Source organism: Corvus brachyrhynchos, unplaced genomic scaffold, assembly GCF_000691975.1.
Source record: "Corvus brachyrhynchos isolate BGI_N302 unplaced genomic scaffold, ASM69197v1 scaffold292, whole genome shotgun sequence".
NCBI classification, from domain to species: domain Eukaryota; kingdom Metazoa; phylum Chordata; class Aves; order Passeriformes; family Corvidae; genus Corvus; species Corvus brachyrhynchos.
In genome coordinates, this window is record NW_008236775.1 from 28,854 (window position 1) to 41,655 (window position 12,802).

Consider the following 12,802-nt stretch of genomic DNA (forward strand, 5'->3'; position numbering starts at 1 on the left):
ATTGCGGTTGGCTGGGGCCATCCTTGGGAACCTCTGGGAGGGGATGTGTCACTGCAGAGAAGCCAGGCCAGTCGAGGTCTCTCCCCAGAGCACGTCACCTGCAGAACTCCTTCCAGTGCACAGAAGGAGGCCTGGCCTTTGGGGTGACTTTGGTCGGAGAAATGTCCCTCTTTGGGGAGAGACATATGCTCCTCTAGCAGAGGGTATTCCATGTACTTGGTAGAGGAAAGCTTACGCATCTCATCATTTCTGGGGTTCCTTTGACTTTCCTTGAGCGCTAAAGGAGGAGTTCCTCAGGGGTCGGTATTAGGACTGGCCTATTTAACCCCTTTTTCAGTGACACGAACAGTGGGATCAAGGCGCCTTCAGCACATTTGCTGATGACACTGAGCTGTGTGGTGCAGTCACACGCTGGAGGGAAGGGATGGATCCGGAGGACCTGGACAGGCTGGAGAGCTGGGCCTGTGAGAACCTCATGAAGTTCAGTAAGTGCAGTGCAAGGTGCTGCACCTGGGTCAGGGCAATCCCAAGCACAAGCACAGGCATGACTGAGGATGGATTGACAGCAACCCTGGGGAGAAGGACTTGGGGCTATTGGTTGATGAGAAACTCAAGATGTCTCAGCAGTTTGTGCTCACAGCCCCAAAAGCCAACTGTGTCCTGGGCCGCATCAAAAGCAGCATGGGCAGGAGGTCAAGGGAGGGGATTCTACCCCTCCACTCTGCTCTTGTGAGACTCCACCTGGAGTGCTGCATCCATATCTGAGACCCCCAGCACAAGAAAGACATGGACCTCCTGGAATGAGTTCAGGGGAAGGACACTGAGTTGGTCACAGGGCTGGAACATCTCTGCTGCAAAAGCCAACCGTGTCCTGGGCCGCATCAAAAGCAGCATGGGCAGGAGGTCAAGGGAGGGGATTCTATCCCTCCACTCTGCTCTTGTGAGACTCCACCTGGAGTGCTGCATCCATATCTGAGACCCCCAGCACAAGAAAGACATGGACCTCCTGGAATGAGTTCAGGGGAAGGACACTGAGTTGGTCACAGGGCTGGAACATCTCTGCTGTGGACACAGGCTCAGAGAGTTGGGGCTCCTCTGCCTGGAGCAGAGAAGGCTCTGGGGAGACCTTAGACCCCCTCCCATAGCTAAAGAGGGCTTCTAAAAAGGCTATGAAGAGACTGTTTCCAAGGCCATGGAGTAGCAGAAACAAGGAGAACGGCCATAAGATGAAGGAGGTGAGATTTAGATTAGAAATTCTTCCCTGTGAGGGTGGTGAGGCCCTGGCACAGTGTGCTCAGAGAACTGTGACTGTTCCATCCCTGGCATTTTTAAAGGCCAGGCTGAATGTGGCACTGAGCAACGTGGTCTGGTGGGAGGTGTCCATGTCAATGGCATTCGGGTTGGAATGGGATAATCCTTAAGGTGTCTTCTAACCCAAACCATTCTATGATTCTGTGAGTCTCATCCTTGTGTCAGGCTACCAACAGATGAGCAGGGGGAGACTCTGTGAGCTTCTCTCACTTCCTGTGAGAAGCAGTGGACATATTTCACCCTAAAGTGTCTTGCAGGCAGACACAGCCAAATTCATTGCCTTTCCTACTTGGGGAAAAGGTAGGAATGTTTCCGTGAAGCTGAGTGCCAGGACTTACTCACACTGCCTGAAAACAAATCCTTGCCTAGAAAGAAGACCCTGAGGTCTATTGTGCGTGAAGGGCCAGCACAGTGAGATCAAACAATCCCACCCCTCCAGACATTCCCACTTCCAAGGGCCTCCAGCAAGTCCTTTGTTGTATTTCCCATCTGTTATGGAACGAGTGGGAGCTTCAGGCAAGGCCTGCCTTAGCCTCAGATTTTTGGCAAGGGCTCAAAGTTAAGAAATCATTCTGTCCTGCAAATTCTAAGGATGGCAGATCAGTTCTATTTACAAAATGAATTATTTACTGAACAGACTTGGAGATAACAGACAAATGGTCTTAATCAGACTTACTACACAGTATAAAACTAAAAGAATTAGTAATAGATCACGTAAAATGATGTACAATATCAAGATACCTATATTAAAGCTAGCAAAGGAAACACTATAGATTAGGAGTCAATGAACTTACCAACAAAATGATTATGGTATACAAAGAAATCCTTCACTCAGCCTCCAGGGGAGTAACTGCAAAGTAGGTGTCCCAAACTTTGGAGAGAAAGCCCCACACATTTCCAGGGAATGTGCAGAAGATTTCTGCTTCATGAAAGTTTGGTGTAGCTTTTATCATTTGTAAAGTGGAGTGTCTGTCAGTCAGAAATCCAGCTAATTATTCCAGATCTCACATCCACAGCAAGATGTTTATTATCAGCTGGGAATCTTACTCCCATGGTGCCAAAATAACTCACTGCAAGACAGCTTGTCCTTTTTGAGTTATTACACCAGTTAACAAGCAACAGAAATGCTCTTCTGCAGGCAAGATGCCATGGCCTGGGCTCTTCCCAGTGGCCAGGCCCTTGAGAGTGATGAGGCAAGGGGGGTCCTTTCAATATTCCTCACCAGCAACACAGGAGCTCCAAGCCCATGTTGACAAGGGCTCACAGTGGTGCTGAGACTCCTTTCAACAGACAAAACATGAAGGAGAAAAAAAATCTCTGTGTCACAAGGAAGACTGGAGCTCCAGGAGAGAGACACCGAGGCTCCTTCCCAGAGCAAACTCCTGGTGGAAACGGATTTGAAAGCCAGGGAAGAAATCCGTAATGGTGCCCACAGGTGCATCAGGATGTGAATTCCCTATCCCTGGGATGAGAGAGTTCTTTTCCAATACCTCTGAATTAGTTTGGATACTCTGAGGAACTAGAAATATGGAGTAGAGAAATTAGCAAACAGGCAGGACATGAGGGAAATGAGCCTGTGTTTCTTGTCCACTCTCTGCCTAAAAAAATAAGGCACAAAGAAAACCATTTCCAGGTTCCCTTTTCAGCACAAGATTTAATTCCTCTGAGATGAAGGTTTCTGTGGAGGAGAGGGGAAGGAACAACAAAGCATCTTAAGAAGATACCCTGCAGGAAAGCAGAGGATTTGAGCATCCTCAGAGCAGAAGGGACCACCTCCCCTTCAAGGAAGCAATATCAGTGTCCCAGTGACATGGTTTTTTCACAGAAAGGCCAAGGAAGGCAAAAAAGCTCAGGGACCCTGGAATTCATGGGGCAGAAGAACATCCAGCAGCTCTCCCAACAAATTCAGGCTCTGCAACCATTTTTCCAGAAGACATTCAGGAGGGCTCACAGGGACTGGGAGGGCCTAAGGAAAGATACCCTGCCAGGGACTTTGAATCAGAACTTTTGGGCTGACTCAAAGAAATTGACTTAACAGCCTGATTCTATGAAGCAAGCATTCCTTTAGTGCAACACACTGGTCACTCAGGGGATCCTTCCTCCATTTGAGTGTCATTAGTGTTGGGTGAACAAAGTTTTTATCATAAACACTGATTACATGTTCATTAGGTATCACCACTTCCTTTGACTTTATTTGATATAGTCACACCCCTTACTGGAAGTGCTTATATGGTTCTTTGGGGTCTGTCTCCAACATCCAGTATTCTTTTTAGGTGGCTGTGCCTTGATCCCCGATTTTGAGTAAGCGCAATATTGTTGTTTTGCGTAACTTCTATTTTGTCAACTTTGCAGAGCTGAGCTGGCATCCTGCTTGCCTTTTGCATGACTTCTCTTTGCCTAAGGCGCATCCTGTATTTGTTTCTCCACAGCCATGCTGTTGTGTTCTACTGTCCTTGATAAGAGTAAGTGTTGTTCTGTTCTACTGTCCTTACCAAGTGAGTCAAATGCTGTTCTGTTCTGCTGTCTGTATCAAGTCCCCCATTTTCCTTGAGACTAAGTTCCTGATGGGAACTGGTCTGTCAATATCTCTGTTTCATTTTATAGCTAAGGCATTACAACAGCTGTGACACTGATTCATGACGCAAACTAAAACACATATAGTCAATTACTATGGTGACCCTTATCAACAGATGTTTTAACCAAGTCCAGCTGGGTAACCATGAAGTAAGTTTGGTCCAGATCTCTTCAAATCCACAGGAGGTATTGCATTGAGCTCTGCATTGTAGTAACTTCTCTAGATTTATTTCCTCTGCATGGAAAAGCTTCCAGCCACCCAGAGAAAGTATCTGTCAATACCAATAGGTATTTGTACCCCCCTTTTCTTGGGAGCTCAGAAAAGTCCGTTTGCCCCTGTTGGCCTGGTATATTTCCTTTCCCAGTTGTCCCAATTTGTATTCTATTTGTAGTGCTTGGGTTATTCCTCTGGCCAATTTCACACTGCTGAGTGACTTGTTTGGTAATGGTATACAGATTATGGCCTATTATCCCTTTAGTCAAATCTGTATACAAAGCATCTGCTCCCCAACGAGTTTTGTTACATTCCTATAGGACTACAGTCCACAATATGTGTGAGGGTAGGAGGACAAGACTGTCAGGTTGTCACAAACACTGTTCCTTCCTTCTTTACTTCTAAGTCCTCCACCTAACTTTATTCCTCTTTTGAGTACTGGTGTCCTACCTCTGCGCTGGGTTTAACTGACTGGTATCAAAGCTAATGCCTCAGTCTGAGCCCCTTCTGCGGCCTGTTTGGCCTCGTGGTCTACCAATGTTTCCTAATTCCTGTTCAGTGTTACCCTTTTGGTGGCCTCTACAGTGAACGATTGCCACTTGTTCCAGTAAGTTTACAGCTTCCAATAGATGCAGAATTTCTTCTGCATGTTTGATTTTCTGTAAGCAATCCCCTTTCCTTTCAGACAGCACCGTGAGCGTGTACTACCCCAAATGCATACTTAGGGTCAGTCCATATGTTGATTCTTTTTCCTTTTGCCAGCTCTAGGGATTGTATTAAGGCAATTATCTCTGCCTTCTGAGCAGATGTCCCTGCGGGTAATGGTTTTGCTTGGATTACGTTGTTGGCAGTGGTCACTGCATACCTTGCTTTACGAGTCCCTGATTTTAAAAAGCTGCTTTTGTCTGTGAACCAAGAGTCCACAGCACCCTCCAGAAGTTATTCCTTCAGATCAGGTCTGCTGGAGTTGTGGTTTCCAGGTAGTTGTTGGCCACAGGTTCTAATGTAGCTGTAGCCTCACTGAGAAAAGATGTTGGGTTCACAATATTAGTAGTCACGATATTATCATCTTGTTCTACTAGTGTAGCTTGGTATTTTAGGAATCGAGAGGGGGAAAGCCAGTGGCTCCCTTTCTGCTCCAGCACTCCAGAGACTGTGTGAGAGACTAACAGAGCCATTTTCTGGCCCATAGTGAATTTGCAGACCTCTTGAATGTTAAGAACAACTGCTGTAACAGCCCACAGGCATCCTGGCCAACCCTTGCTTACCTCATCCAATTGTTTGCAGAAGTAAGTGACCACGCTTTGGTATCATCCTAGCTGCTGGGCTAGTACTTCCAGGGCTATGCACTGTCTTTCATGGGAGAACAGCCAGAATGGTTTTGACACATCCGGGAGGCCAAGGGCAGGGGCACTCATGAGTTCTTTCTTGAGTTGTTCCAATGCCCTTTTTGCCTTTCCTGTCAAGTTCAAATGTTTTTAATTATCCTTTACCAGTTTGTTTAATGGTTTTACTAGAAGTCCATAGCTACAGATCCATAATCTGCACCATCCTCTCACGCCTAAAATGGTTCTGAGTTCCTTTACCATTTCGGGCCTTGGGGTCCGGCAAATTGCTTCTTTCTTCTCCCTTACGAGTTCTCGTTGTCCTCACGAAATCTTGAATCTGAGGTAAGTAACCTGGGGCTGGATCACCTGGGCTTTCTGTTGAGAAACTCTGTATCCCTTAAGTCCCAGAAAATTTAGCAGGCTCACCATCCATTGCATGCAGTCTTCTTCTATCTCAGTGGCTATGAGAAGATTATCCACATAACTCTATGTGGGGGTGTCCCATCCCTCGAGGTCCTGAGACAGCTGATTTCTGAAGATGGTTGGGCTATTTTTGAAACCTTGGGTAACACTGGGTTTTTCATCTTGTATCAGGATTCTCCCATTCAAAAGCAAATACCTTCTGGCTACCTTTGGCTAGGGCTAGGCAGAAAACGGCATCCTTTAGATCCAGTACAGTAAACCACACCCGGCTGTCTTTTAACTTTGTTAGCAGGGTGTATGGATTTGCTACCACCAGATATAAATCCTCAACAATTTTATTTATTGCTCTCAAATCTTGCACTAATCTATAACTCTTACCGTCTGGTTTCTTCACAGGCCGAATAGAAGTGTTATACTCTGACTCATATTCTATTAAAAATCCAAATTTCAAAAAGCTGTCAATTATTTCTTTTGTCCCTTTCCGATCCTCTAATTTCAAGGGATACTGTTTAATTATAATGGGATTAGTTCCTGGTTTCAATTTTATTTCCACTGGTGCATTTTTGGCTCTGCCTGGAATCCCTAATGCCTGATGCCTTTTCCTGGTCTTAAAATCAAGAGTCATACACGGTTAGAAGGGGAAAAGGGATTTTTCCTTGGTATTTATTTTAAAGATCCTTAGGTGCACTACGTCCAGATCAAATGCACCTCAATGCACACTGTGCAATGCATACCCCCAAAAGATCGGGTAGAACATTACAGGTTTTACTAATTAGCATATCTATCAAAAATTCCCCAATGAGAGGCTCGAGTGATCCCCCCTCCCCAAGGAGCCTCCCCCTGGATGGTTCTATCTTAGTTTACAGAATGTGTTCTGGAGAGAACCTTGGGGTCTGGGGCACACTGATCCCTAGCTACGAAGCTTCTAAAATGTTTAGTCTCTCAGCTTGACAGACAAGTCCAAGAATGTAGGCAAAAAGCACTAAGAGTACAGAAGTTGCAAAAAAGGTATAACAGGCGTATAAAAGAAAAGGCAAAAAATCTTCATGGCATCACAATCACACAGACAACAGCTTTTCTCTGAACACAATCCTACCTGAAAACTTTTTAAAAATCCCACCAAAGGGTTTAAACCCTTAAATAAACCAACCCAAACCATTCTTCCAAAAATTCAGTGTGCTGGGAAAAGGTTTTTTTTAGGAACAAAACCCCAGGTTTGAAAAAGGTTTTTTTGGTGAGGTTGAGTCTATTTGTATGGTGGTTCCAAATTGTCCCAGAACATCTCTTCCCCATAATGTACACGGTATAGAGGCAATGAATGGGGCAATTGAAGGGCAGTTTGCCCTTCAGGGCCAAGGACAAGCCGAAGGTGAGCGATTTGTCTAGGGTGCTGCATTCTTCCCACCCCAATTAGGGTTGATGTGGGGCTGATTGTGGGCCAATTATTAGGCCATTCACTGCTTTTAATAATAGAGACATCAGCTACAGTATCAACAAGCCCTTCAAATTTTTTGCCATCTATACTGCATACGGGCCAAGGACAAGTCGAAGGTGAGTGATTTGTCTAGGGCGCTGCATTCCTCCCACCCCAATTAGGGTTGATGTGGGGCTGATTGTGGGCCAATTATTAGGCCATTCACTGCTTTTAATAATAGAGACATCAGCTCCGGTATCAACAAGCCCTTTAATTTTTTTACCATCTATACTGCATATCAAGGTTGGCTGAACTGTTGCAATGGATCTTATCCAGAAAACCTGTGGCTGACACGTGCTACCAAAGTTACTTGTGCCATGTTTACCCTTACCACTAAGGGTTTTGTTGGAAAAAGGAACAAGTTGTGCAATGTGTTGACCTGCAGGTATAAAGCAGGGTGGCATGGGAGTCCATAGCATCATTTGTATTTCACCTTCATAATCTGAATCAGTAACTCCAGGTAGCACAAAAAGCCCCAATTTGGTGCTTTTGTTTTGTTGGAAAAAGGAACAAGTTGTGCAATGTGTTGACCTGCAGGTATAAAGCAGGGTGGCACGGGAGTCCATAGCATCATTTGTATTTCACCTTCATAATCCGAATCAGTAACTCCAGGTAGCACAAAAAGCCCCAATTTGGTGGCAGAGGAACGCCCTATCAGCAAAGCATGCATATTATTACCAAGGGATCCTCACATTCCAGGAGGACCTAGTTGCACTGAAGATGTCATGAGAGTTACTGACTCTGTGGAGGCCAGGTCCAGCCCTGCACTGCCTGCAGTTGCAGGCAGGAGCTTGCTTGCCAAATATTTTGCCTCGCATTTCTTTGATTCTGCGGGGTGCACGGGCTTGCCCCCTGCCAAAAGTTTCCCAGTTGTATAGCTTTCCCTTTTACAGCGTGCCGTGAACAGCAATCAGTATGCTCCCTCTTCCACACTGGGGACAATCTCTAGCTGGTATTTTTATCCCGTCCCCTTCATATAGCTTCCCGTTCATATGCTGGCCACGTGTTCCTCGTGGTATTTTTATCCCGTCCCCTTGTCAAGGGCAATCCCTTTTAAAATGATCAGTTGACCCACAGTTAAAACAACCTCCTGCCCGTGTGTCCAGAACCCGGAAGTGCACGGCTAAAGCCACGGCCGGAGAGTTAGTATGATGAGTGGCAAAACACACATTTTGGCATGCTCTAACCGTATCTGCTATGTCACAAGTGTGCGGGTTACGAACAGCAAGCAATGCTTTTCTACAGTCTTCATTCACATTTATGAAAGCAAGCTGCCACAACAGAATAGCTCTGGCCTCATCGTTATCAACTTGCCAGGAGAGCATGGCTGCAGTCTGTCCAGGAACTGTACAAACGACTCTGCCAGACCCTGTAAAATCTTAGCAAAAGACACGTTAGCATCGATACCCGTCCCCAGGAGTCGCAGCAAGGCTTGCAGGGATAGGTTGGTGATGATACCATATACGTCATGCGTCTGTGCTGTAGGGACTGCATACAGACCCTCTCCGGTCAGCTGCGTGGCAACAATAGGTGGATTTCTGTCTCACAGCCCTTCTGCCTGGGTAGTACACAGCTCAAGGCAGTCGATGAGCCCGACTGAAAATTGCATCATTGTTAAGATCATTTTCATTATGCTTTTCCAGTCATTAGGCACGAGGACATATGTGGTACTTATGGACTCTAGGTAACTTAGGATGTGACAGGAGGATGCACCACTTTCCTTTATTAGCGTCCTCAGTTCTTTGATTACTTTATAGTCTAGTTCCCTGTAGGCCAGGAGTTGGTTCAGCGCACATATAACTGGACGAGCCATAATGACTGCCAGGTCGCCCTCCTTCATCACAGCTTCCCTGCACTTCTGCCAACACTGGGTTACAATGTCATCATTCTGGGCAGGAAGTAAGTCCGATGCTTGCTCACAACCAGGGAGTTGCACGCCGAGGGGGCCGACCGCATAGGGATTTTTATCGGGGTAAGGCAATTCTGTAGGGGATGGGTTAATCTCGGGGTAGCCTGATGCATCAGATATGGGTTCTGGTGGTGCTGAGGGCTCAGGGGAATCGGCTTCTGAAGCTGCGTAATGGCCAATGTCCACACAACTTCCCTTAAAGGCCGCCATGATTGTTCCCCATGTAGCGAGGTGCCCACAAGCTTCAGCATCGTTGTTCCTGGCAATATCAAAAAGTCTCTGCCCTACCGCTTGCCAGGCTTCTGATTGAAGGGGCCCACTAAAGGGAAAATCTTTAACGTGATTGGACGCCCAGTCCAGCAGGGTGCTTAATTTCGCATCATCAATATCAGTAGTTTGCAGATGTAGGAGCCACCATAACAGGTCCAAGCTCCTTCTTTGTTCCAGGGATATTCCACCTCCCATACTGCTTCCACTGCTTACTCACCTGATAGGTGAGGTGTGCGCACTTGAATTCCTTGAGTTCCTTCCCCGAACTCTTCCCAGCTGACCAATTCCTAACACAGTGGAAATTGCTACCGGAGTGGTACACACCCTTCACCGCTTTTATCGGTCCCGATCCGAGCCAGCCATTAGTAGCAGTGAGGAACAAAGATGACAGACCCCCTTGTATGTCCCAAGAAGATCCGTTTATTGCCAAAAATCACCCCCTCCTTATACCCTTAATCTCAACCGAAACCAAACCAAAGCCTAACAGAACCTAACAGCAGAAGGGCACCCATTGGCTGGCAGAGCTCCCATGCTGCTGTCCATGCATCCTATTACCCAATCAGCTTCCCGTTCATATGCTGGCCACGTGTTCCTCCAGCCAATCACAGTCCCTCTGCCAATTGTCACTCAACCGACTCTCTCCTCACTTGCGACTGCCTCTCACCCCTCGCCCAACTCCCAGCCGCCCAGCAGCTGTGCCTTTCCCACAGGGCCTTCTGGTGAGCATAAACCTCAACCACTTTAACAAATATAACCCCAAATTCCACATTCTCTCTTTACAGGAAAGACAGAGGAGGCAAATACCTCCCAGGCCCTGGAATCCAGGCTGGAGAAGGACCTCAAGCAACTGTCCCAACAAATTCAGACTCTGATACAAGCTTTCCAGAATATGCAGGAGTCAACAGAGCATGACCTGATGATCAGAACAGATCTGGAGAACAAACGAGGTGAGCAGGACCATTCTTAAGCAGGCCTTCATCTCTCTGAAGGGAAACACTGCTGTACAGGCAAACCATCCTGTGAGCTTTTTCTCTCCTCAAAGTGGGTACTGTAAGCAGAATTTCCTTGGGAGCAGCTCTTATGACCCAGGTATGTGGAACACTTTTGATGCTGAGATGGCAACTGAAGGTGCTCAAGGTTCCTCTGCTCTCCCTCATCATTGAAGGGAGTGAAAGGACAGCATCTTCTTGGTCCTTTCTGACAGGAAAGACCCCATGTCATTAGTGGGACAAGATGTTATTTACGGGAGGCAAAATCATTGCCTCAGTGACACCAGTCTATTTCACAGGAATGACAGAGGAAGGAAATGCCACAATGATCCTGGAATCCACGTGGCAGAAGGATCTTCAGCAGATCTCCCATCAACTGCAAAATCTCCAGCAAATTCTCCATAATATGCAGATGTCCACGCAGCGTGACCTACAGCTCCTCAGAACAGAGCTGGAGAACAAACGAGGTGAGCAGGGTCATTCCCCAGCAGACCTCCATCTCTCTAGGCAAAAGCTGATCTACAGGGAAATCATCCAGTGTCCTCCACAGCTCCTCAGAAAGGATGGAGAGGGACAGACTTTCCTGGATGAGTAGCTTTTCTGTCCCACCCAGAGACACCTGAACAGTGAGGTGGGGACTGCAGGTGGCTCTTCTCTCCCTTGTCTTTGAAGGGAGTGTGTACCATGGGCTCTCCATGACCTGAGATGTGCAAAAGGTGTCCATCTGCACATCCTCCTACACACTCACCTTCCTCACAACAGAGGGGTGTCTCCCACAGCTCATGGATGCTGTTTGGACAGTTCGGAGGAGGACAATCCCAACCTTCCATCCTGCCCATCAGGCCTTTGCCAAGCCCTTTGGAAAACTCACAGGTCCTGTGCTCTTTCCACAGCCCTCCAGCAGTCAATCCATCCAAACCAGTTCTGTTGAGGTGGGAGGGTGTTTGTTGTCCTCTTTCCAGAGCCCACGTGCCCCAGAGCCCTGGGAGTTGGACACTGCAGGGAGGGAAGGACCACAGGAGTGTGAGAGCCCCAGATGAAATGTAAGGCCTCAGGCCTTGGGCAAGCCCTGCTGCCCTTTCCCTGGCTCAGGAGTGCCAAATCAACCTGACAAGTGTCTCCATGGGTAACTGGTGCAGGAAAGTCACCTTTGGTTTCCAGGGGCCCCTTTCTGCTTTGTAGTCCATGATCTGGTCATTACTCTGGTATCTCTTTCCCATCTGGAAAGGAAGGAGAAGCCGAGCTCATCTCACAGCAGGTTTTATTCCTCCTTGGACCTCCGAGGGAGAAAACTGGAGCCACGGGCCCCATGCCTGGGAAACAAAATTATTAGACACACTGATTAACTGTTTTCTCTTGGAGGTTCTTAAAAATGTGACTAGAAGTGGCTAAGAGAGAGAGTGTGTGTGTGTGTGTGTGTGTGTGCGTGTGTCATAGTAGAGTAGGGGAGTGGGGCGGGGCCTTAGTGTCATGTAGAGCAGAGAGTTGGCCATCTCTCTTTGGATCTATGCTTCCAGATTTAGAAGTTGGAAATTACTATGGGCAGTGAGCAGATTTTAGATCAGCCTGGGAGTGTTGCCCCGGGGAAATGTCAGCTGGCACCAGGAGATACTCAGGCAGCAGCTGGGCTGTGCTGGGGAAGGTGCATCCCTACAGCAGATGGGAGCATTGAAGAGTCCTGAAGCTACAGTTCCTCCCAGTGTAGGGCAAACCAGAGAGGTCTTCTCCATGGAAATTCATCTCCCTTGTTCCCTATCCCTTCTTCCCTGCCACCAGCAGGGAGATTAATTTCTTCCTTCTCCTCAAGGATTCCTGCCTGGATTTCAGGGCTGGTTGGAGTTCTTGCTGCCTAAGGATCGAGCACCCCAGTGCCTCCGGCTTTGCTCCCTTTGGAGAATGGCCTGGGACTGCTTGAGGTCTTTCCCCAACTTAGACATCAAGTGTGTTACTGGAACCTCATCCTTTTGGCCACAACAGCTTGGGTTGTGTCTGAGCACATGTGGGCCCAGCAAATCTTGATAAATCCCCTCATTGTCTGCTTTTCTCTTTTTCCCACAGAACTTTCCAAAGTAGAGTCCTACAAAGGTAAGCACAGGGGAGATGATGGAGGTGAGACCTCAGAGCCTGAGTACAGCTCTGAAAAACAGAGAGCTCAGAGAGCTGTTTGGAGAAGAACACACTCAGGGAAGGGTGGTTTGATGACTTTTTTCACTGCCATGTGCTGCCCAAGGCCTTGCCTGTGCTTGTCAGGAGCCCTCTCAGCTGTGGGGAGCAGGCACAGCCAGCTTGCAGTGGCCAATGCACGCCCGC

General features: G+C 47.4%; 1 protein-coding gene across 9 annotated transcripts in view; it reads left to right on the top strand.

Annotated features, from left to right (window-relative positions):
- Positions 1-12,802, top strand: part of LOC103611226 (butyrophilin subfamily 3 member A2-like) — a 37,424-nt gene that overhangs the window by 23,879 nt on the left and 743 nt on the right. For 5 of the 9 annotated variants that reach the window (XM_017727814.1, XM_017727812.1, XM_017727816.1 and 2 more), the window contains 4 exons: positions 3,741-3,773; positions 10,286-10,450; positions 10,792-10,959; positions 12,551-12,783. In XM_017727814.1, coding sequence (XP_017583303.1) covers positions 3,741-3,773; positions 10,286-10,450; positions 10,792-10,959; positions 12,551-12,783 — 599 coding nt within the window. The other 4 variants (XM_017727815.1, XM_017727819.1, XM_017727817.1 and 1 more) reach the window with 3 other exon arrangements.